Source organism: Raphanus sativus, chromosome 1, assembly GCF_000801105.2.
Source record: "Raphanus sativus cultivar WK10039 chromosome 1, ASM80110v3, whole genome shotgun sequence".
NCBI lineage: Eukaryota > Viridiplantae > Streptophyta > Magnoliopsida > Brassicales > Brassicaceae > Raphanus > Raphanus sativus.
Window position 1 is genome coordinate 15,570,661 of NC_079511.1, and position 25,721 is coordinate 15,596,381.

Below are 25,721 nucleotides of genomic sequence, written 5' to 3' on the forward strand. Positions count from 1 at the left end.
TCTCCCACGGCATTTTACTGTCACCACAATCGCCACTATCACTCCATGCGTTCTCTGATGCAGATTGGGCTGGCGATGTGGATGATTTTGTGTCTACTAATGCTTACATTGTTTACCTGGGTAGCACACCTATCGCTTGGACATCGAAGAAGCAAACCGGTGTGGCACGATCATCCACGGAGGCCGAGTATCGTGCAGTAGCAAACACAGCAGCCGAGATTATATGGGTTTGCTCTCTTCTAACTGAACTTGGTGTCTCTCTTCCTTCCAGGCCGACACTATACTGTGACAATGTGGGTGCGACGTATCTAAGCGCAAACCCGGTGTTCCATTCTCGCATGAAGCATCTGGCTCTTGACTTCCACTTTGTTCGACAGAATGTTCAGTCTGGTGCTCTCCGCGTTGCTCATATTTCTACTCATGATCAGTTAGCTGATGCTCTAACGAAACCTCTACCTCGTCTACGCTTCAATGAACTCATGCGCAAGATTGGAGTTACTGCAGTACCTCCATCTTGAGGGGGTGTGTAGAGTATATGTATATAGAAAGGATAGATTAGTAAATAGTCCTAACCTAGTACCTTATGTAATCTATTTATATTGTAACTACGTTATCTAATAAAAAACATTCAGCCTATAATCCATACATATTGTTATCCAGTACTCTTTATGATTTGGTTGATATTGCTGTGTGTAGAACATATATGCAGGGTACCTGGATAACAATTAGTGATTGACTTATATACTGAAACGTAAACAAAAAAATATCAACCAAATCATCAAAAAGTACTGGATATATAGCTGCTGTTGTGTTAAGGGAAAATATAGAGCATAATATAAAGAGCTTCAAAGCATTTATACATCTGATAAAAACAGAAGTCATTATGCATGAGGGCAGAATAAAACATTCCTGAAACTATCTAAGTATCTACCAAGAATCGGTTCCCTTCCTAACTAAAAAATATACACAAGAGATAAATGACTTGCATTATTAATTGACAAGAGCTCCCTCTAGGTAGCTTTGAACTTCACCCGCATTTGAACTTTGCTATGAAATAAAGTCAACACTTGAACATTCTCAATCAAACAAAATGATCTTCAGTAAGCAGCAAAGTAAAAGACAGATGCGAAAGTTCAAAAAGATTAAACTTAGCTTTCATGAAAATGGATGCATGCATGTTCATGAGAAATCCCTTAACCTGAAAACAAACCATTTTCTACCGGCCGTTCATCTTCTTACTACAGAAAACAGCAAATATCCAAAGGATTCCCGACAAAACATGTCGTCGGATCTATTTCTTCAGGAAAAAGATTCCATTGGGAATTTGTCAAAAACTTCCAATGGATTCCCAACGACCGTATGTCGTCAAAATTTTTCGTTAGAAATTTGTTTGACAAATATGTTTCATTAGGAATATTTTCATCATGAATTTGTTGGGAAAATTTTCGAAAAATTTCTGACAAAAATAGGTTGCCGTAAATTTTGAAAAATTAACCCAAAAATAAAAATGATAAACATGTTTCTAAAATTAAATAAAATATTAATTTTTAATAAAATATATCAATATACTTGAAATTTTTTATCAACAATAATTTATATCCCCAAATCTAGCAGATTAAACAAAAACATCTTAAATTAACAAATTCTAAACTAAAAAATTATGAAATTTATAATATACTTGAAATTAAAAAAATTAATAGGAAACAAATATATAATTTTAGAAAAACGTTTAATGTATGAAAACTGTTTTAAATAATAAAATATTTTGGAATTTTATAAATTTTGAGTAGTAAAAGACATATAAAACCGAACCAAATTTCTATAAAATATTTTTAAAAGAAAATAATGATATAAAGGAACCATTTTTAGTTATTAAAAATAATGATATAAAGGAACTATTTGTACCTATTTTTTTATTTATATACATATATATGTATATTTTAAAGGAACTATTTTTAGTTATTAAAAATAAATAGTAATATAAGATATTTTAAATTTGTACATTAGTTTGTTCCTTTTTTATTCACTTTCACCATAAATATAGTTTTGGACCGTCCGATTGATCCACACTTAAAGAGCTAGATCCACTCGATCCGTTTTTGTTCCACTCAGGTTGCTAGATCCACGATGCTTGATACACTTTTCTTATTCAGATCCTAAGAGTATATGATTGGTAATATCTGAAGTAAAAAATGGTGAAAATAAAAAGGTAACAATAAGAGTAAATAAAAATATGGGAAATAAAAGAAAAATAAAAGCAAGAAAGTTACTCTATCATAACCCAGCGTAATGTTGGGTCTATATGTTCCCAATTCAGCTAAACTTTTCAGCTATAAATATAATTTTTTCAAATTTTGGAGTAATAAACTTTTCAGCTAAATTTATATTTACTCCATTTATTGAAAAATTTGGAGTGATAAACTTTTCAGCTAAAATAGTTGTGCTATAAATGACGTACTGTCACAGTGAAGACTAGGAAACTAAACCAAATCCAAAAACTCGAACTAAATTCGATCGGAAAAAATGAATTCAAACCGATCCGAATCCAATATAAATACCGAATGAATATTGTTTATAGTATCTCGGGTTGTGGGTATTGTTCGAACCGAATCCGAACTTAAATAGAAATCCGATAGAATCCGTAATATTCAAAATCTAAAAAAAATATGTAATAAATATAATCTCAATTCCTAATATGTATCTAAAATACACTAAGATATTATTGAACATCTAAAATAATTATTTATTAAATGAAATTTGATAGTTAAAAGTGACGGTTGAAGTTTGAAGCTTTTAAATTTTGGTTATGCTTTCATTGAATGTTTCTTATTTAATGAGAACTTGATTTTTCTTTCATTTATTTGGTTTTCTTTCTGTCAGTAATTATGTTTACTTTTTATTTGATTTTAAATTATCACGATTGATGTTTCTTTTCTTATTTTTGAATCAATTTTATTTAGGTTTTGATTACAAAATAGGTACAAATCAGGTAATTTAAAACCAAAGAACCGATTTTAACTACGTTTTAGTTATAAAGTAGGTAGTAATCATGTATTTATCAACCGAAGAATCGATTAGACCCAAAACCGAAAGTACATCAGGTTGTATAGATTTTTTGAAGATTTACTAACTCCAATTTGAAACTGATAGAATCGGAACCGGTCTCGAATTAAACTTTCATATAACTCGAATATAACCGATTTTGATAAATCCAAAAAATCAAGATCCGATTGGACAAAACCGAAATCCGATTTGAACCACGAATCCCAAGCCTAGTCACAGCCTAAATCTCCAAAATTGATTTTTAATCTGGGAAGAATAAGTTCTGTATCGAATTAATAATTCTCTAGTCTTATCAAATAGTACACTTTTACACAAACTTCAAAACCGAAGAAATCAAAGTGTTTCCTTTTTTAATGAGAAATTTGATTGACAAGAAAAGCAAAGAAAAAATAATAAAAGAGGAAAGCAAGAAAATTATGAGAGGGGCCACTGAGCACTAATGTTGTCACACACTACACATTTCTTCTCTTCTTCTTTCTCCGTCCTTTTAGATTCCTTCACTAGACAACCTTCTCAAGTTCTCACCCTCTCCCTCCATAATTGCGATTCTGATCTCTTGCGTTTAGCCACCGTAAGTTTCTTTTCTCTTCTTCTTCCTTTCTTCATCTCGTTCAACTTCTTACCTCAGTCTCGTCTTTGCTATCTGTTTTGACTTGTTGATCACTCTCTCTTCTAGCCGATGATCATTTGCTTCCAACTGATCAAGATTCTTGTTTGCTTCCCCTTCGATCATGCATACCAAACAAACAATTTTTGATTTGCATGTCTTTCAACTCCGTGATGTTAGTCGTTTTATCGGAATCTGATCCTCTTTCTCTGCTTTAGGTTTCATAATCCAAGACTATGGCAGAAGCTGAGGAGATTCAACCACTTGTTGTCGATAACGGAACCGGCATGGTCAAGGTGATCTCCTTTTCTCTTCTAATTCCTAGTTTCCTTTCAAAGATTTGATTCTTCTTCTCTCATAACTTGTTGATCTTTGATCGTTTTGATAGGCTGGTTTTGCTGGTGACGATGCTCCGAGAGCAGTCTTCCCTAGCATCATAGGTCGTCCTAGACATGCTGGTGTTATGGTTGGAATGGGACAGAAAGATGCTTACGTCGGCGACGAGGCTCAATCCAAAAGAGGTATACTTACCTTGAAGTATCCCATTGAACATGGTATCGTTAGTAACTGGGATGACATGGAGAAGATTTGGCATCACACTTTCTACAACGAGCTTCGTGTTGCTCCTGAGGAACACCCTGTTCTTCTTACTGAAGCTCCTCTCAACCCTAAAGCCAACAGAGAGAAGATGACTCAGATCATGTTTGAGACTTTTGATGTCCCTGCTATGTATGTTGCCATTCAAGCCGTGCTTTCGCTTTACGCCAGTGGCCGTACAACAGGTTCGACTGTTTTTTGTGTATATTGGAGCAGAGTCCTTAGTCTGGTTGCTCTGGACTTAATTTTCTCTTGTTGGTTTGGTTTACTTGCAGGTATTGTGTTGGATTCAGGGGATGGCGTGAGTCACACGGTTCCTATATACGAAGGCTATGCCCTTCCTCATGCTATTCTTAGGCTTGACTTAGCTGGAAGAGATCTGACAGATGCTTTGATGAAGATCTTGACAGAGAGAGGGTATACGTTCACCACAAGCGCCGAGAGAGAAATCGTGAGAGACATCAAGGAGAAGCTTGCCTATGTGGCGTTGGATTATGAGCAGGAGGTTGAGACAGCCAAATCAAGCTCTGCCATCGAGAAGACTTATGAGCTCCCTGATGGTCAGGTGATCACTATTGGCGCAGAACGGTTCCGGTGCCCGGAAGTCCTCTTTCAGCCATCGTTTGTCGGAATGGAAGCACCAGGGATTCATGAGACAACTTATAACTCTATCATGAAATGTGATGTTGACATCAGGAAGGACTTGTACGGTAATGTTGTGCTTAGTGGTGGCTCGACCATGTTTCCAGGGATTGCTGATCGTATGAGCAAAGAGATCACTGCGTTGGCACCAAGCAGTATGAAGATTAAGGTGGTCGCACCACCTGAGAGGAAGTATAGTGTATGGATTGGAGGTTCCATCTTGGCTTCTCTTAGCACATTCCAACAGGTATTGTAAACTTTTTTTTTAACTGTGTTGATGGTACATAGATTTAACTTAACGTAATGATGTTTGGTTACTTTTGTTTGGAAATGCAGATGTGGATATCGAAGGCAGAATATGAGGAATCAGGACCAGCCATTGTTCACAGGAAGTGCTTCTAGACACAACCTATTGGCTTTGGTGTTTGTGGTTTTCGGCTTGTTCATTGATAAAACTGGTTAAAGTGAATATACATATATATATGTTTGGTACTTCCTTCTTATGAGTTTTGTTTCCTTATGGTTGTTCATGTACGTTTTGTGGGAAATGGAGTCTTGTGTGTATGAAAATGTTCGACTATTTCTATATTGATAGTAGTGGGTTTAAGTTTTCTAAGCTCTTCGACAAAAAAAAAGAAAGTGGATGACTTGCTTCACAAAAGTAAGTGTAGTCTAGTCACAAAACCTATTTTGATTAGGGAATTTGAAATCATAAATCTGGTGTTCTTAATCCATCAAAGATAGGTTACAAGAAATCAACTCACAAACCACATGATATGGTCAGCTTTCTTCAGATAGATTGATTTCTTACAAGAAAATTTTCATTTAATGGAAACAAAGATCTACTCATACTTGGTCAGCTTGCTTGAGATATGTTGATATCCTTGCTCTTGTAATAATAAAACCTGCAGGTTAGGGAAGTTTTCATAAATAAGATAAGGCTTCTTTTATGAGCATAACTAACCTTCACTTACCTGATAGTGAAAATGATGCAGACATATAAACCAATGTTTTTAAACCCAATCCAACCTTCACTTACCTGATAGTGAAAATGATGCAGACATATAAACCAATGTTTTTAAACCCAATCCGGACACTGAAACATATAATTTACCAGGTCATCAGGTCATTGGTTCGAGGGCGGATTAATCACAGATTAATAATAATTTTAATATATAATTATATTTTAGCTATTAAAAATATAAAAGATATTTTTTGAAGTATAGAAAAACTTATGACATATATAAAACATAGCTAAAGTGCATAATCTCTCCCTGCTTGAGTATATAACTAAGTTAAAACACCAATTATGTTGTTAGAACAAGTCTCAAATCTACCTTTCCATGGACCTGTTTATGCTCGGGACTAACTTCTGTTCTTCCCTCAAAAACAAGAACCTGCAGCTTCTACTAAGCTTGACGTTGTATGATCATGATGAATCCCACTGCTATCTCTGAATTCCTCTATAGATTGAATGCTCATTCCACGCTTAGAATATAAGATAGTCTCTTTACGAACGTCACTTGAAAACAACTTCCGGTTTGGAAAATTTCTCTGCTGCTCTCTTGATAAATGTCATTATGTTTTGCCACTGAAGAGGTTCTACCTCGCAGTAAAGCTGCTCTTGTGTACAAAACCATAATCCACAAAGAGACCCTAAAATTCTGAATCTATCACCATAAACACAGATGTCTCTTGAAGCCAAATCAAATCCTCAATCTCATCAGAATGTCCGCTTTTGCTTCAAACTCCAAGTACGCTCTCCAAACAATGAACAACCCTTCTGATTTTAATTTATTGACTTGTATCTTTTCATATGTTGGATTCCAACTTCCAAGGGAAAACCACAATAAGATTTTGTCCATTAACCCAGATTATTTCATCATCTTTTATGATTTGGCATCAGACCCAGCTTGCTAAACAATTAATCCCATGTAGCCTCCAACCTCTGAATCATCGTGTATTAGCATCACACAATGTGATGGATCTCGAACCCAGTTCAATTCTTCTTTGTCTAGAAATCTCAGCTTGATTCTTACTATTCTGAACCTTTCATGTTGATAAACGATCTCCTTTGATGACCACAACTGACATTTGATATCGAAGAAATAAACTTGGTCATGTGCAATTTGCAAACCAGTTTTCAAAATCTGGAGAGTAACGAAGAATGTCCAGAATCAAGCCATACTAATCAGAGTCAATGCAAGAATTTTAACACCACACGAACAGGCTAAGGTCATACGCCAAACTGATACTCTCTCTGTCTGCTGCTCCTCCATTCACTAGCATCACTGCAAAACTGTACGTTGAATACGCAATCCCAATGTTTACCCTTAAGTCAGCAGTATCAACAAGTTTCTAGTGATAATCAGAAGATTTTATTAAGAGCCATCTCTGCAGCTTTCAGCAATGTTCATTTTCTCTCAACTATAAATGTGCATCTAGAACGATCTCTCAATCTTAAATTTACTCAGAAAGTTGAGATATCCTTGATAGTGACAGAAGATTCATTCTTCGTCCAGCTTCTCCATCTTTATCTGATAGCGACAGACGACAGTCACGGATACACTCCTAGTCAAGTCACCTCGTAAACAAATTTGCAATTCTGAAGGCAGGATAACCTAAGAAGTCAGTTCTCAACCTTTTCTCTCTTTTACTTCAGACCCAAAGGAACCAATACGGGAAACAGGTTTTCAGAAACTCTGGCACTTGTGATTTACTATGCACACTTCTGCTTGATGAATTTATCCGAACAAGCATCTTTTCATCTATTGTAGCTCTTATAACTATGTTTCTCTCGTTAAGCTTCAAGTAAAATCAGCTACCTGCAACACTGAATTGACCTCCACGTATACTCTCTCCTCTCCTAGTGACATCCTTTCATGAACAAAGCATATAAGATAGGATGAATAAGCACTTCATAGCATTTCTGCCTGAGTCTTAGCTTGACTATTGGCCCATACTGAATGCAATCTCACCATCACACAACATATGAGAATTTTTTCTGACAATGTCTCGTAACTAATATGTCACAACCTTTGGTTAATTGTGTCTTTCTACCTTCTTTGAGTTGAGTTTGAACTTTGGAACGAATGAAGTATGATTTGATCAAAAACAATTTTTTTTACAAAATGATATAGCTTGTAGTTATATATGTACTAGGATCGGCCCGCCCTACGGGCGGGATTTAATGGATTAGTTTTATAAAAAACATATTATTTTTGTGTAAATTTTCTTTTATGTTAGTTGGGTGTAACTAAGATTATAAAAGATATAATTTTTATGTAAATTTTCTTTTATGTTAAATTGATCTATTTGGAGTAACAAATCAATTTACAAATAAACACAAATGTATAGAAACTTATCTAGACCTAAATTGATCGACTAACTACTGAATCCTTCTACAGTTGTGTATATTGTATTTTTGAGATGTTTTCCTCATGTTTAGAGTCACAACATGATGATAGGACAAAAGAATCAAGAATCAAGCGACAACACTTCAAAGTTAACTAAAGAAATAACTGTTATTCAGTAACTTATACATTGATGATAGGAGAAAAAATCAGAGTAAAAGAGTACGTTCCAAGTATCAGATAGACCAGGAAGACACCAGTGGCTACAATCATTACCAGGATGGTTCCCACTGTAAGCAGAAGGATAAGCATCTTTATGGAGCTGAGATAGACCGGTTATGTCAAGCCAATAGACCGGTTTCTTCAATCTCCTCATCACTTTGTTCAATCTCTAATGTGAGACATAATCACCTAAAGGTTTGTCAGTCTTACGGGCGAGTGAGTTCACATTAAAAATATTTTCTATTAAAATGTATTTAATTTTATAAAACATTTGAAAATTATTTTAAACTAAATATAGTAAATATAATTTGTTTTCTAATTAAATTATATATATTTATTTTGTCAACATTTGACCTTTGTTTATAATTTTTATGCGTTTTAGATTTTTTTTTGTCATCAACTATATTTTATGACATCGTAATATTTTGTTTCAATATTCATTTCAGTTATATTTTTAATAGAAATACATTCTCTTGTTTTGTATTTTCATGAGATTATTATTTTTTATTTTCTGTCATCTTGCATATATGTGTAGTATTTTATTAATAATTTTTAATGGTGTGTTAAAGTTTTATGTTTGATTGTGGTATGTTTTACTCGTAGAAGCTGCAGCTGTACAAATTAATAAAAAGTTAACTTGTGATATTTGTGGAAACTTAAATCAGTAATACGTTTCTAAATGCATAACTAATCCTTATTTATTGTGATTCTTTTCTTGCATTTTTTCTACCCCATCCGCCAAGCGCTAGCCGCTCTTGAATGCACAAATTATATGAGTTATGTTTATGTAGTAATGAGAATTTGTGGGTTCATTTTTAGGAATCTTTGTAATGATGTAAATGAAATACCTTTTTCAAGACTATTTTCGCCAGTCTCGGTATTAAGTTGAACGTTTTGTGCTTTAAAACCATTTCTATAAGCAGGTAAATTTGTAAGTTAATATCTTGTTCTACGTGAGGCACATTCATAGGATCATTTTTCTTTTTCCTGGATCTCTGGATCTTTTGTTTCCATCTGAGGCTGTTGAAGTGGATGCTTCATGGACAGTGTGTTTTTCTGGCTGACATGTTAGTAACGGGTGATTATTGTAAATGTCATTGAATTTTAGTTTTAAGAATATTGTGTTCAATTAAATGCTGGTGTGTTAGTGGGGAAACGTTCTGGAGGAAATAAAGTTTAGATGCACTGCAAAATGTGGTCCATGGTTTTTAGTGTTCTGTAGCTTAGCATATCAAAGTCCACTTTAATTAGCAAATGTGTCTTTAAGTAAATTGTTAACCTTCTAAATTTAAGCATGTCACCTGCAATTTACAGACAGTCACAGACACACATATCAAGTTAAAGCAATGAACATACCATGTCGATGGTTTTGTATACTATAATGTTCATTGCTTTAAACTTTATTTGATGACACTATTGACGTGCTCACTGCTGTATTGTATGGGTCTGTATTAGTTAATAACAGTAACAGAGTGACTAATAGGACTTGCGAGAACAACAGAGGTGTGGACCAAAATTGTGATAACCAATAACTGGATCAAATAAATATATAGTGTTGTCAGGATATCTGTCTTGACTATAAACTGGTTATGAAAGGTAGGAAGTATGCGAAAAACAAACTGCTGTAGATGATTCATCTGGAGAAAAGGTTCCATCAATAGTACAAGTTCTGACCGCTATATGATATTTAAAAGCAAAAGTCAGAAAGGGAAAAACGAATTTTCATTAATAGTTCGAGTATCGACCACCACATAGAATTCAAAGACAAAAAAAAAAGGGAAAACAGAAATTGAGAAGATGCTAAAGCCAAAAGTTTCATAAGTTGATTTTGCGGTGGTGCAGCTATCCAGAATACTTATTCCAAACGTGCTTTCTTCGGTCCATTTTCTTCTGGATCAAGTTGTTGCTTGGTTGATACTGCTGAAACACCGCAATAATCACTTGGTGCAACAGCTAATCCTTGTGTGCCCACTCCAGGCAGCTTAGCTTGAAGGACATCTGCACCTCCCTATTTAGACCATAAAAAATTCAGAGATTAAATATTTGTCAGAGCAGCAAATAGAAGTTAGGAATGGGGACGTACTTCTAGGCTGGCACAGGTGGACACTCCAGCACTGTAAATTCCGAACTGAAAAGATTCCATCTTTTTTTATGTACGCCTCTTCCTTGAAGATGTTTTGTCAACTTACAAACTCACAAAAAATGAAATGGAATCTTTGATACTCAAATTGCTGCAGCTTGCTGGGTTGATTCAGCATGCTGTTTCAGATTTTATCGTCAGATACAATGTGCAAGATCAAAACCATAGAAAACCAAAACTGATAAAATTAAGAATGGGATCCATGACAACCATAAAAATACTTAGTATATAATATGTTGAATCCAGAACTCTAAAAATTCTTACTCTTGAAGAGGCAATCATTAGAAAGGCTATCACAGTTTCGATACACAGAAGACTTTATAGGAGAGAGAGTAAGAACATGCATACCCATCCCCATCCCAAGGGCAGACATTTCAACATCATCGTACTGCTGCATATAACTCTGAAACAAAACCAAGACTGGACTATCAAATTCTTGTATTAAGATTAACATTAAAATGTTTATGATTCTCTGATAGCTATGCTATCTATGCCTAGAAAATGCTTAACCAATAACATCAACTACCCATTGAAACGGGTTTTTTTGTTTGTTTACTTACTCGTAAAGAACAGGAGAAACGTCATTGAAAAAACATTGGTCTTAGATGGATTGACAAATGCATTAACTCATCGAGCCCAAGTGGTCATCCCTTTGTACTAAGCGACCAGTCTGATCATGTCTTTGTACAATCTGTTCCCATCTTCCATTTATTCCAACCTGGGCCACACAGACACACGTAGACGTTATCAAATGAGTCAAAACTCGAAAAGGAAGCAAACAAAAGTCAAAGAAAACTTACGGCTGAATGGTCCACTAATGCCAACCGTTGAAAATCAATACGTCCATGCCTCTCCACACTCTGGTATGGCTTCCCTTCCACGGCGGAGATGACATAACCCACCAGATCAAATAATCCAGGCTCTGCAGCAGGGTGGAGTTTGATCAAATGCTCTGGTATGGCTACGTCACTCCCTCCTGCCGTGAACCACAAAACATATCACTCAAATGTTTACCATGTAAGTGTTTTACATATCACTCAAAACATATCACTCAAAATCAGAATCAAACTCCATGGCAAATCCTTACCATCGTCTTTTTCCAGCCTATATAAACTTTATATAACCCATCATCCTCAAATCACGAGCCTGCAAAAATAGAAATAATATTCAACGGCGGTGGTAATCCTCCGTACAGCCTCTTCTCTCTTCCTCCGCACTCCTCTCTGCTCCTCCACACCGCATCGCTCCTCTGGTTCATCTTCACCCTTGTTATTCAAACTGCACCAAAATCAAAGCCACACAGAAGAGAGATGATGAGAAAGTAAATATGCATCAAAACGTATGAGAGGATATGAATTGTCACCAACCCACTGAAACGAAGTCTCTCGACGACGATTCGTTTCTTTGGACTTTCACAAACTCATAGCAGGATTAAAGTGAGTAACCACGACGCCTCCGTTACGAAACTCAAAGGCCATCGTCACAGTCTCACCACCGCAATCAATGAAATCGAAGAGCAGAAGGATCTCTCTCTTAGGGTTTTCATTAGGGCCTTCTACACACAGCAATAAACTGAAGAAAGCCCAACACGCGAGCCCAACACATTGTTTCATTAATCTGACGTGGCGGATGCAGAGAGCATGAGTTTCCAGCCTGTCATCCCATGTGGACACCTTAGGAGAGATTGAAACTCTCTTTTATATATAAAGAAGATGCATCTTTTAAAATAAATATTTTCTTTAATTAATTCACATGATTATGATACGTCAAGTTTTTTCATCATTGATAAACGGCTAAAAAAAGAATTAACTTTATTTTTTAGTTAATGTTTGTAGAAACGTATATTGGGAGTCAGGGTATGACATTCAATTAGTTATTGATTTTAGGTAGTACTTCAGGTTTTTTTTTTAAACGTGGAGATACTTAAAGTTTTTTAGGTTCAAAGATTAATGGTGAGTAAGATCCATAGAAATCCGAGTTTTCTTGCCATTTAAAATGTTTATGGGTGGCCAATGCTACTCGAATCCAGAGTGGAAACTCCAGATGTTTTCCTTTTATCTTTAGGCCAAGACTTGGTTGTACTTCGGTTTTTTAAAGATAGCTTTTGTTTTATATATTTATTAAAATATTAAATTATTATTATACATGTATTACTTTTTGCAATTATCAATTTTCAATAAGTTTAGTAATATGCTAAATTTAATTAATTTTTAAAAAGTTTATAATCTCTACCTAAAACTTTATTTTTATGAAATTTATTTTAATAAAACGGAGAGAATGTATTTTTTTTAACATGTGTGGACCGGGACTAGCATTATTGGAAAAAAAAAGGGACTAACATTATTGAGGTCCGGATTGGATGACTTCCCCCCGAACCGAGGCTCGCTGTGTTAACGTGCGTATATAAATATAAGCATACGTATATCACGTGCGAAGAATCTTGCGCACAATCGACAAATCTAGCATTGGTGATGTGGGGCATGAAAATTCTGACATTGTGCTTGACTGGTCTAGAATACTATGCCCCCATTTATTATCCTTTTCATGTAGTACCAATCAGACAATGAAATACGACAGAAGCTAGGTCAGTTAACTCCATGGAGAAATTCACAAAGTATTTTTTTATTATTTTTCTTTTTTCTGTTTGATTTTTTTTTAAATAATAATAATAATCGAATCAATCGTGGGGTTCGCATAATAGTCATGAATTGGATTAACTGGGAAAAGCCGCACAGGTGCAGGTTCATCTTCTCCTCTTCTTTTAAATTTTTTTTTTTCGGGAATGGAGTGACCTCCCCCACAAAAACCTTTAACGCAAATGGCCCAATAGTTGTTTCCTCCAGTCCAAAGTTATGGGTGCCACGTGAATATGTTTTGTAATTTTTCTTATTTTGACCTTTTTACCTGATTTCACATTTCTCTGAATACGTTCACATTAATCTATCTTATTAAAATAGAAACATTACAACTTATTCTAGGTGGATTTTTAAGTTGGACATCACATTTTTATTAATAGCCTAACCTTTCATTTAAACATTTCCTAAAATAGTTTAATATAGCCTGTTTTACATTTCACTCATCGTAACATTTACACCCATATATCTTATTATAATTTGACCCATATATTTTATTATATCTATTTTATTATAAGTTTTACGTAAAACGACACAACCGACCTGACATGGTCGTGAGATTCATTATAGCGAGTCCGACAATATATAGTTTCATAACAAACTCTATACTAAGTTGGTGTTAGTAAAGATAAATTGGGCACTGTATAGTTTATCTTTACTAATAACATATATCTTATTATAAGTTTTACATTATAAATGTTACATTTATCTATCTTATTATACGTTACACATTAGACATCTATTAGACAAAACATCTATTTCTATTTTTATTATATGCTAGCAACGACACTGTATAATAAAACATTTGATTTTCTAATTTGTAATAAACCCAAGGTGCTTTTTTAAATTGAATATATTTCCGTATCTATCTTATTAAAATAGAAACATTACAACTTATTCTAGGTGGATTTTTAAGTTGGACATCACATTTTTATTAATAGCCTAACCTTTCATTTAAACATTTCCTAAAATAGTTTAATATAGCCTGTTTTACATTTCACCCATCGTAACATTTACACCCATATATCTTATTATAATTTGACCCATATATTTTATTATATCTATTTTATTATAAGTTTTACGTAAAACGACACAACCGACCTGACATGGTCGTGAGATTCATTATAGCGAGTCCGACAATATATAGTTTCATAACAAACTCTATACTAAGTTGGTGTTAGTAAAGATAAATTGGGCACTGTATAGTTTATCTTTACTAATAACATATATCTTATTATAAGTTTTACATTATAAATGTTACATTTATCTATCTTATTATACGTTACACATTAGACATCTATTAGACAAAACATCTATTTCTATTTTTATTATATGCTAGCAACGACACTGTATAATAAAACATTTGATTTTCTAATTTGTAATAAACCCAAGGTGCTTTTTTAAATTGAATATATTTCCGTATACTCTTATTTGAATAACAAAAATATCAATCTATAGTAACAAAATATCGATTTTAGAAAAACATTTTCCCCAAGTTGAGTTTTCTATCCCTAAATCTCTGTTACAATCAAATATCAAATATAAATATTTAAAAATCTTGGTCATAATCAAATATGGAAAACCCCTTCTCCAAGTTTATTCTATTATTTAAAGATTATGGTTTCAATAAAATCGGGATCAATTTATAGTTACAAAAAATCGATTATATAAATTTTTTTTCTCTAAGTTGATTCTTCTACTATAAAATCTCTGTTACAATCACATATGGAGATTAAAAAATATCGGTCAAAATCAAATATGGAAAACCACTTCTCCAAATTTATTTTACTATACCTAAAATCGATATTTCAACTAAATTGCAATATTTTGTATTTATTACACCTAATTTTTTTAATCCCACTAAAATATGTCCATAAATAGTAGTCTTCGTATTCATCATTCCACATTCACAAAAAACTCCCAAAAATCACAATGTCGAAACCAAGCACTCCAGTTCTAATTAATGGCGTAAAACCTCTCAGAGCCAATTGGAGAATTCGAGTTAAAGTGCTTCATTGTTGGAAACAAAACACACCTTATGGAGGAGACACATTAGAGTGCATCCTTGCTGATGAAACTGTAAATATTGTTTATAGTTTGTGTTTATAAACCATTTTCTATTACTGATCTAATGCATTTTTTCTGCTTTGTAGGGTGTAAAGACAGAAAATAAAAACACTTACGAACGAACATCTCAAGCCTCAAAGACAATGTATTAAGAAATATAGTTTTGTTCTCTTTACCAATCATGTCGATTCTTCAAAGCTAATGGATTCTCTTTCACAAGCTTTTTCACCGTCACCAACTATCATCACCAGCTTTTTCACCGTTAACACATTTATATTTATATTCTACCTTCAGAAAATTTTGAATACATGCAGTTCCAATCAAATAAAATCACTCAGCAAGACTAAAGGGGGGTGTATTCAATTTAACATTTGATTTGATTTGATTTTTAATGAAGTTTCAGATGATTTCAATAAGTTGCAGAGATTTAAGTGATTTTTGTCAAACTACTCTAGAATATCACCTAAAACTATGAGATTTGGGTTTTAATATTTTTAACTAAGAAACTTCACCCAAACACCCTAAAATCACCTGAAAATTTTAAAACTCGATAACTTAAAATATTTTCAATAACAGTGGATTTCAAAGTACTTTACGAAATATCAAGTTCAATAACAGTGGATTTTAAATGAGTTTTTGAAATTCATGTTTGAATAACAATGAAATTGTCAATTTAATACAAATCACCTAAAAGTCTCAATACAATACACCCCCTAAGTATTATACAACTTAAAACTATTTAATTTAAAATAATTTACACCGTGGATTAAAATTTCGTGAAGCAAACAATAAACCCGCCCGCCCGGGCGGGTCATGATCTAGTATTTTTTTAAACTAGAAGGCAGTGTCGGCCGTGAGGGAAATATAATTTTTTACAGAAAATTTATTTATAGAGGCTAATTAACCCATTTATTTATAGAGGCCATAATATTATTTTATTAGAAAAAGGAATATATCATCAAAAAGTTTACATTTTAAGAAATTAATAATGCTTCCACATACAATTGAGTAGAAAGTAATGGATAAGAGAAAAAGAAAATTATAAACTAATATAAATTTATAAATTATATTTACCTCCTTTTACTGAGACTCTTTTTATTTTAGTGAAGCTATTTCATTTTATATTTATATGTGATGCTAACGTTTTTAGTATTATATCTATTTATTGGATCGCACTTGAATAAAGGTCAATACAATATTGCATTAGGGTTAACTTAAAACTAGATCATAACCTGCGCGCCTGCGCGGGTTTATCTTTCGATTCATATATTTTATATACATGTTATATATTATTTAAGATTTATAATATTAAAAAAGTTAAAATAATCTGAAACCAAAAAAATCGATCCGGACAAAAAAAAATCAAATATCTACTTAGATCCAAATGTTGAGAACTCGAAGAACTCATACCTGAAATGAACAGATTTATACTGAACCCAGTGAGCTAAATTTCAAACATAATATTTTAATTCTTTTTTTGGGTTGGTGAGATTTACTATTTATTCGGAAGATTTTTGGCTAACTTAATGATATATATTCGTAGGTCTCTTTTTTCTGAACAGGAAAAAAAAGATTTGGGTCTTTGATTAAATTTATCTTATATAACAAATTGCTGCTATAAATAATTTTTATAAAAACTAATTTGAAACAGTAATATCATTTTTGTTATAAATTAGTATATCATGGTTTATAGGTCCAAAGTATAGAGTTAGTCGTCTTCGTAGTATTGTTAATATTGATAGATGTAAGTTAATGAATACAAATAATATATTGTATTATTAGTAATATGTCGTATAGTATTATATGTTAGTAAATGTATTATTAATAATCTATCTTATAGTATAATATGCTAGTGGATGTATCTAGCTTATAGTAAAATATATGTAATATAAGAAAACATGCGTAATGGATATAATAATAAGGTAAAAAGTGAAAAACTATGGTAATTGTTGATATTAATTATTTATAAAAAGGCATGTCTAATAATAAGTATATTAATATAACATTAATTACATAAGGTCCAACTTAAAAATCCACCTAAAAGAAGTCGTAATGTTTCTGTTTTAATAAGATAGATACTTACTATAGTTAAACGAAATTCTAAAAATTCATGGGTTAGTTGACCCCATGCCTCTGCCACTGACTCTGTGTAGGTACATGGCAGAGCGGAAAATGAGGCTAGTCAGGCTCCAACTTTATCTCAAATTTTAATATTTTTCCCTCTCTTTAGAGTTTAGACCACATCTAATAAGTGTGCTTCTTGCCTTTCTGCTAAAGAATAGAGACCAATTATAGTTTTTATACAAATATTTTACTTTTATCAATTTTTTCCCTGATGGTGGTGGATCCCTTATCCTCGTGTTTCGAGCTCCACTAACCTTACGTACATTTTTTTTAACATTTTACTGAATTTAGCTTTTAGTTTTACTAAAATCAGATAAAAGTTGCAAGTGTTTTGCTCATCTCTACTGAAACAAGACTCAAGAAATGGCGAAAGAGAACAATAGTCATCACCACGCAGAAGCGAAGAGAAAAAGACTCATTTGGATTCTCTGTGTAAGTGGGTTCTGCATACTGTCTTACGTTCTTGGAGCTTGGCAAACCAACACACTCCCTTCTTCTTCCTCTGAGGTTTTCTCAAGAAAGGGATGTGATGAAACCAAGACTCAGTCAAAACTTTCTACTTCTTCTGAAGACGAGGATGCGAGTCTCTCTTCTTCCTCTTCCTCTTCCTTGTCCTCCTCTTCATCTTCAGAACCAGTTGAGTTAGATTTCGAAAGCCATCACAAACTCGAGCTCAAACAAAAGAACCAAACCATAAAGTATTTCGAGCCATGCGACATGTCTCTCAGCGAGTACACTCCATGTGAAGATCGAGAGAGAGGTAGAAGATTCGACAGGAACATGATGAAATACAGAGAGAGACACTGTCCTTCAAAAGATGAGCTTCTTTATTGTCTAATTCCTCCCCCGCCAAACTACAAGATTCCACTCAAATGGCCTCAGAGCAGAGACTATGCTTGGTACGACAACATCCCACACAAGGAGCTAAGTATCGAGAAAGCAATACAAAACTGGATCCAAGTCGAAGGAGAACGATTTAGATTCCCTGGTGGTGGCACCGGGTTTCCACGTGGAGCTGATGCTTACATTGATGACATTTCTAGACTCATCCCTCTTACTGACGGAGGCATTAGAACAGCTATTGACACGGGATGTGGTGTAAGTTTCAACTTTGTAGATCATCGTTTTTAATAAGGGATGGCTGACTTGTATTTGATTGATTCAATGTTGCTGGTTGTATAGGTTGCAAGTTTTGGTGCTTACTTGTTGAAGAGGGATATTGTGGCTATGTCTTTTGCTCCAAGAGACACTCATGAAGCTCAGGTCCAGTTTGCGTTGGAACGTGGAGTTCCTGCGATTATAGGGATTATGGGATCAATAAGGCTTCCTTATCCGGCCAGAGCTTTTGATCTTGCTCACTGTTCTCGTTGTTTGATTCCTTGGTTTAAGAACGGTAATAACATTTTCTTTAATTATTTTTTCATATTTCTTGACTGTTGTGGGAACTTAACCAACAAAAAAAAATTGACATGTGTGTAGATGGTTTATACTTGACCGAAGTGGACCGAGTTTTAAGACCGGGCGGTTATTGGATTCTTTCCGGTCCACCGATTAACTGGAAGAAACACTGGAAAGGCTGGGAAAGAACGCAAGAGGATTTGAAACAAGAGCAAGATTCAATAGAAAATGCAGCAAAGAGTCTTTGTTGGAAGAAGGTTACAGAGAAGGGTGATTTTTCAATTTGGCAAAAGCCAAATAATCACATTGCGTGTAAGAAACTTAAAAGAGCTCATAAATCTCCTCCAATATGCACCAAAGCAGTTCAACCTGATTTCGCTTGGTACACAATCTCAACCCTCTCAAAATTCCAAGACATAGTATATGTTTTGTCAAATATTAGTAATCATGAATTTTCAACATAGTATATGTTTTGTCAAATATTAGTAATCATGAGTTTTGAACTTAAAACCAACAAGTGGAGAGACAAATGTCCATGATAGATATTGCAAGTGTCGGACGCTTAAACATAACTTTTGATGTATCTTTGACAGGTACAAAGAACTGGAATCTTGTGTAACGCCATTGCCAGAAGCAAACAGTCCAGATGAGTTTGCAGGAGGTGCTTTAGAGGATTGGCCGGACCGAGCTTTTGCGGTCCCACCTAGGATTATCCAGGGAACTATACCAGAGATCAATGCGGAGAAATTCAAAGAAGACAATGAGGTGTGGAAGGAGAGAATAGCATATTACAAACACATAATGCCAGAGCTTTCACGTGGAAGATTCAGGAACATTATGGACATGAATGCATACCTCGGTGGATTTGCTGCAGCAATTGCGAAATATCCATCTTGGGTTATGAATGTGGTTCCTGTGGATGCGGAGAAGCAAACTGTAACGACCCGAATTTTTGGTCAGGAATTTTGTTAGCCGGCTAAGGTCCAAGCAATACCAAAGACCCAAGTGTTTGCCTATAAATACCCAATCCAGCTTTGTTTTCTCAGAAACAAGAAAAAGAAATAAGAAAGTTAGAAAAGAGAGAGAGAGTTCAAGAGAAGGAATGAGAAATCTTGCAATTGAGCCACCAGGAGTCATCGCCGGAGCCACCGCACGCCAAGACCACGTCAAGCTCATCACCACCGTTCGTTGTAGTCGGTAAGCGCCGGAAACCGCCATGCATTTGAGTTTAGTTTCGTGCGTTTAGTAAATCGTCCATAACTTTCTAACCGTTGCGAATCTCGTGCATGCAAACCCACCATCGTGTTCCTCTCGTCGAGACGAATCCATAGCCACCAGAATCGTCGCAATCGGAGCTCGGACGAAGCCGTACGAGCCCTCCAAAGTTTTGCCGGAAATCGCCCTGCCACCACCGGACCACCGTTCTCCGCCGCCGGACCACCGCTGATCCGCCGCCGGTCCGCCACTTCTCCGCCGCCGGACTGCCATCGCCGCCGGTAAGCCTCCGCCGTCGCCGCCGGTGATCGTCGCCGGTGACTCGCTGGTGACTCGGTCAACTCGGCCGAGTCAACTCAGCGAGTCAACTCGGTTGACTCGGTTAACCGGTCGGTTGATTGGTTTGACTGGTTTAAATTAATTGCGAATCGGTTAGGGTAAACCGGTTGGTTAAAATTAATTAGATTTCGGTTAGGGTAAACCGGTCGATTTAATTAATTAATTAATTTAATTTCGGTTAAGGTTAAACCGGACGGTCCAATTGAAATCGATTTAGGTCAGAGTAAACCGGTCGGTTAGCTAAATTGATTTCTGGTCAAGGTTTGACCGGGTTGACCTTTGACCAGCGAGTTGACTTTTCCGTAAACCTTGACCATAACCGTTTTCATCCGTTCGAAAGGCGTTCTGACTCAGAATTTCACCCTGGTTTCAGATTTGGAGTCTATTTGAGCAGCTGGAGTTCATAGACATCACTTTTCTTCATTGCTAAGGTGAGGGCTACTCCGTTTAAATCCCGAGCTAGTTTAGTACTGCTATTATGAAAAGTTTAGTTTCGAAACATGATAATCTCTGTGAATCGAGTCTGTTTGAGTTTGTTTGAGAGTCTTGCGTGTTCATAATTGTTATTGATTGTTAAACCGGAACTAGGTTAATAGAGGATTCAACGGTTGTGTGAAATGATTGATGCTGAGAACTGCCATATATATGTATATATATAGTTATATAGTAGGGACTATGGGATTTGTGCGGGGGTACAGAGACGTTTGTACTATCGACGCAGCGGGTGGTTGTGCGGGGGTACAGAGACATACTGTACTAGCGACGCAGCGGTTATCTATATCCTTATGAGGAGATGCGTGGTGCAGAGAGTAGCTGTGTACTATAAGCGCATGGGTTGTAGTTGGATAGTTCTCTAGTCGCTTGTTGATTGTTCTTTGTGGTGTAGACACCGTGTTTGTTTCATGCTAGAGCTAGGCCTACATAGTCGTAGTGCTATGTACTGAGTCAGTGGTTTGCGGTTTAGCATCCCATACCTCACTGAGCGACTCCCCTGTTGCTCACCCCTCTTTCTTTCCCCTTTCAGGTGAGACCGATGAGCAGGAGTGATCATATCGGACTAGTGCTACTATTTGGGCTCGTGGGCTTTATCGTTTTATCGTTTTACCTTTATCGTTATTGGGCATTTAGGCCTTCGGACTTCTATCTTTTACGCTACTTTCTATTTTCAGGCCTTCGGGCTTATGTTGTTATTTATATTTCGGATTTGACTTTATGGTATTGTATTTGACTTTATGATGTGACGTGGATTTTATTATCCGTATTATTATTATTATTTCCGCTGCGCTACTATTTATTTATCGTTATTTTATCGCGAATTATTTTATTATTATTCGAAAGAGACGCGGTCGCGTCACAAACATTAGGTATGATTTACGAGAGGGGATTTATAGGAACGTATCAAGATTGGTGTGAAGCATTCTCGACGTATCCAAGAACTTATGATCTTATTCACGCTGGTGGATTGTTCAGCATATACGAGAACAGGTAAACTCCTATTACTAGACTTTAATTACGTATATATTTTTCTAAGTAAATCTACAATATTAAGCATTTAATTTAGACGTGAATGCTAATGTTTTTGTTGTTGATGATGATGAAAGGTGTGATGTGACGTTGATACTACTTGAGATGGATAGAATACTAAGACCAGAAGGAACAGTAGTGTTTAGGGACACTGTGGAAATGTTAACCAAGATACAAAGCATTACCAATGGAATGAAGTGGATGAGTCGCATTTTGGATCACGAGAAAGGTCCTTTTATCCCTGAGAAGATCCTTCTCGCTGTTAAATCCTACTGGACTGGTCCTTCTGCTTGAGCTAAATTCATCTTTTTGAGACTCTGTACTCTAATCTTTTTCATGCTCTGTTTCGCATCCTTAGTTTTGTTTGTTGGAAGAAACTTTCTTTGCGACCCAGAAAAGAATATTGGTTTACCAAAAAGTTGGTTTAAAGAAAGTTTCTAAGATTATTTGGAAAAATACTTTTTTTTGTAAAAATACTAAAAGAAACAATTGAAAGACTTCTATAGCTTACATTTTTGAAAACGGGAGAGGGCCGGTCTTAGACCCAAATAATATTGTTCCCTCTTTATTAGTAGAAATTTATTTCATATATTCAGTATCTTTTAAAAAAAAAAATTAAATTATATTTTTTTAAACTAAAAGATAAAATATTAAATAATAATAATAGTTGAAAACAAAATAATTTTAAAAATTTTCTTTTTAATAACGTCAGCAAACACCAAATCCTAAACTCTAAACTCTAAACCCTAAATTCTTAGATAAACTCTTGGATAAATTTTAAATTCTTGGGTTAACTCTAAACACTTGGATAATTATAAATCCTAAGATTTATGATTTACTAGGTATAGATCCGTGCATTGCATGGGTTTTGATTGTTTTCTTGTTTTTATGAAAACATAAAAAGAATGAGATACTTTTTTTACATCAATTTTAGAATTTATGTATATAAAATGACTTATGAGATACATTTTGAATTAAAAATCTGTTTTGACATAATTATGATATTTCTGTTAGGTTTTTTAAAAGAGTCAATAATTTTTTTTTTTATAAATAGTTCATCCTTTTTTTTGAAATTTTTTCACTTTTCTTATCTATCTTATTAAAACAGAAACATTATGTTGGACCTAATATTTATTTTGTAAGTTTTTAAATTAAATACACCTTTATACTTTATAGTTAAACCTACATTAAATCATTAATGTTCTTTTCTTTATACTACTATCCATGTTTCCAAACAATATACTTATTTTTTACTACTATCAATGTTTCCAAACAATATATTTTATACTACTATCAATGTTTCCAAACAATACAATAATTAATCTTAATATTTTATATCTATCATTTTCTCTTTAAAATTTTGTAGAAACATCATAATTTCATAAATTGCAAAATAATGAACTTTAAAATTTGGATTATAAGATTACAAATTATGAAACTATTACAATTTAAATCAAATGAGATTACATATTGGTCATCCATCAATTCAATCGGTTAATCTCGAATTTTAGTGATTTTTGTTAGGACAAGACTTGGGTTCACCCCCTATGGTGAACCTTCAAATTCACCACTTCTCTAATAACCAATCAAAGTGCCAACTAGATTAATGATTAAAAATATTAAATAATTTTTTCAAAAATCAAAATAATTAAAAAAAATAAATAGTGTCAATTTTAATAATGCTAATATCACTATCTAATCCATAAACTCAAACTCTATACCCTAAATCCAAATTTTAAACCCTAAATTCTAAATTATAAATCCAAACTCTATACCCTAAACCCAAATTCTATACCCTAAACCCAAACTATAAATCATAAACCCAAAAACCTGAACTCTAAACCCAAACCTATACCCTAAACCCAAATCCTAGACTCTAAACCCAAAACGTAAATACAAAATCCAAACCCTATACCCTAAATATTTGGATTAATATTGATGTTGTTCTTTTGAAATTTAAGGTTAAGAATTAAATTTTGGATTTAGAGTTCATGGTTTGGGTTACTGTTTAGGGTTTGAGTTTAGGGTCTACGGTTTGGGTTTAGGGTTTATGATTTGGTTTTAGAGTATAGGATTTGGGTTTAGGGTCTATGGTTTGAGTTTAGGGTATAATTTTGGGTTTAAAGTTTAGATTTCTTGGTTTATGATTTATGGTTTGGGTTTAGGGTTTAAGATTTAGGTTTAGGGTATAGAGTTTTGGTTTAGGGTATAGAGTTTGGGTTTATAATTTAAAATTTAGTGTTTAGAATTTGGATTTAGGGTATATAGTTTGAATTTAGGTATATAGTTTGAATTTAGGGATTAAATATTGACATTAGCATTATTAAATATGATATTATTTATTTTTTTAATTATTTTATAATTAGTCTAGCTGGCACTTTGATTGGTTATTAGGGAAGTGGTGAATTTGAAGGTTCACCATAGGGGGTGAACCCAAGTCTTGTCCTTTTTGTTAATATGAATATTTTAAAAACCTAAATTGAATTGTCAGATCTCCAGATTAACCGGTATAATCACAATCGGGTTGAATTTAGAAACACTGATTTAAATGCAAAAATATTTTAAATACACTCTTTAAAAGTTACCAAAATATTTGTTAAGTTATTAGTAAAAATTTTCATCGTAAAATATTCCGCGCTTCCAAAGCGCGGATCATAATCTAGTTAAACTTAAAGGACAAAAATTACAACTCTAAAGAATTTAGCTTACCATAACCCAGTCCAATTACAAACTAAACGCCCAAATAATATTACTAAAAGCCCAGTTTTCTATTGATTCCAGAATACGATTGTCAGAGCATCTCTTTTGATGGCTTGAAGCCAAATTCGCATGAGAGAAAAAGATGTCACGGGTTTCGAGTCACGAAGGCTCAATCAGAGGAATCAATGTAGTTGTCGTTTGATATGTTTGCTCGTGAAGCCTTGAATTTCTCTCCACCCAACTCCAGTAGATTGTAGCCTGCCAATACATGAGGATGATCCTTTTTCAGAAAGGATTTTCTGTGAGATTGTGCATCTGTGATAGATTACCAGTCCATGATCGAAGCTGATCAAGTCCAAGGCGAGTTGCAAAAGTCCTCCATTGATCCCAAGTGTAAGTACACTCAAAATAAAGATGGTCTCTACTTTCCATTTGATTAGCACAAAAAGGCACTCGATGTCGATTAATACACCCCAGTTCTGTAGACGATCCCTAGTCGGGTTTCTATTCAAAGCGAAAAGCCAAGCGGTGAAACTATGCTTAGGTATGCCTCTTGTAATCCAAATCGCGTTTTTTCAAGGTAAAGTGTCATAATGTTCTCTCAAATTCCTGTATACCATACCTATAGAGTACTTTCTCCTTAATCTATTTTAACCAACAGCCTATGATCGCAGAGTGTGTTTGTTTGTTGTGGATCTTCTGCTTCATCTTGAGCTTAACTTGTTCTAGTTGAGTCCAATTATTCCATATCATAGTTTATAAATTTATAAAATATTCACATAGTTACCTTACTTGAGGGATATCAGATGTAGTGAAATCCCAAACATCATTTATAGAATGTTGGACTTAAGAAATCTCATTATTCATTGAACAAATTTTAATCATATCGCCAAGATTAACCAAACATCCATCATCATAGCTGAAACTAATAGAAAAGTGTAAAACCAAGTTAGTAAATTTGTTTTCAACTAATTAGGCTTATTTTTAATAAAACAAACATCCAAAATTTTTAAATAGTACATTTTTCGAAAGTCGGTAACAGAATTAAAATCATGATTCAAATAGAATTTAGTCCCAGAAGATGCCGACAAACAAAT

General features: G+C 34.2%; 2 protein-coding genes and 1 long non-coding RNA gene across 8 annotated transcripts; 2 read left to right on the forward strand and 1 right to left on the reverse strand.

The window, feature by feature from the left end:
• Positions 1-3,477: 3,477 nt before the first annotated feature.
• On the forward strand, positions 3,478-5,519 carry LOC108811948 (actin-2-like). The gene is made up of 5 exons (XM_018584075.2): positions 3,478-3,634; positions 3,889-3,966; positions 4,059-4,452; positions 4,543-5,156; positions 5,246-5,519. The coding sequence occupies exons 2-5, from the start codon at positions 3,907-3,909 to the stop codon at positions 5,309-5,311; spliced, it is 1,134 nt and encodes a 377-aa protein (XP_018439577.1). The 5' UTR covers positions 3,478-3,634; positions 3,889-3,906; the 3' UTR covers positions 5,312-5,519.
• Positions 5,520-10,187: 4,668 nt separating this feature from the next.
• LOC108861760 (uncharacterized) lies at positions 10,188-12,182 on the reverse strand. Of its 3 annotated transcripts, none has more exons than XR_001950914.2 (7): positions 11,992-12,182; positions 11,712-11,902; positions 11,425-11,600; positions 11,185-11,342; positions 10,889-11,027; positions 10,568-10,743; positions 10,188-10,492 (listed from the first exon to the last, which is right to left on the reverse strand). It is a non-coding gene; the product is annotated as an uncharacterized LOC108861760 (long non-coding RNA). The 3 variants fall into 3 exon arrangements; XR_001950919.2 differs by having other exon boundaries at positions 10,973-11,027; positions 11,992-12,180; XR_001950904.2 differs by having other exon boundaries at positions 10,568-11,027.
• A 5,393-nt stretch (positions 12,183-17,575) lies between these two features.
• On the forward strand, positions 17,576-22,438 carry LOC108813333 (probable methyltransferase PMT18). Of its 4 annotated transcripts, none has more exons than XR_001943558.2 (7): positions 17,576-18,546; positions 18,631-18,841; positions 18,928-19,228; positions 19,440-20,043; positions 20,166-20,342; positions 20,774-20,831; positions 21,425-21,687. XR_001943558.2 is itself a non-coding variant. In XM_018585871.2 (6 exons), exons 1-6 carry the CDS (start codon positions 17,812-17,814, stop codon positions 22,216-22,218), a joined length of 1,932 nt encoding a protein of 643 aa, XP_018441373.1. In that variant the 5' UTR covers positions 17,576-17,811; the 3' UTR covers positions 22,219-22,438. The 4 variants fall into 4 exon arrangements, 1 of the variants encoding a protein (XP_018441373.1); XR_001943557.2 differs by having other exon boundaries at positions 20,178-20,342; XR_008934480.1 differs by lacking the exon at positions 20,774-20,831 and having other exon boundaries at positions 20,178-20,342.
• The last annotated feature ends 3,283 nt before the right edge of the window (positions 22,439-25,721 follow it).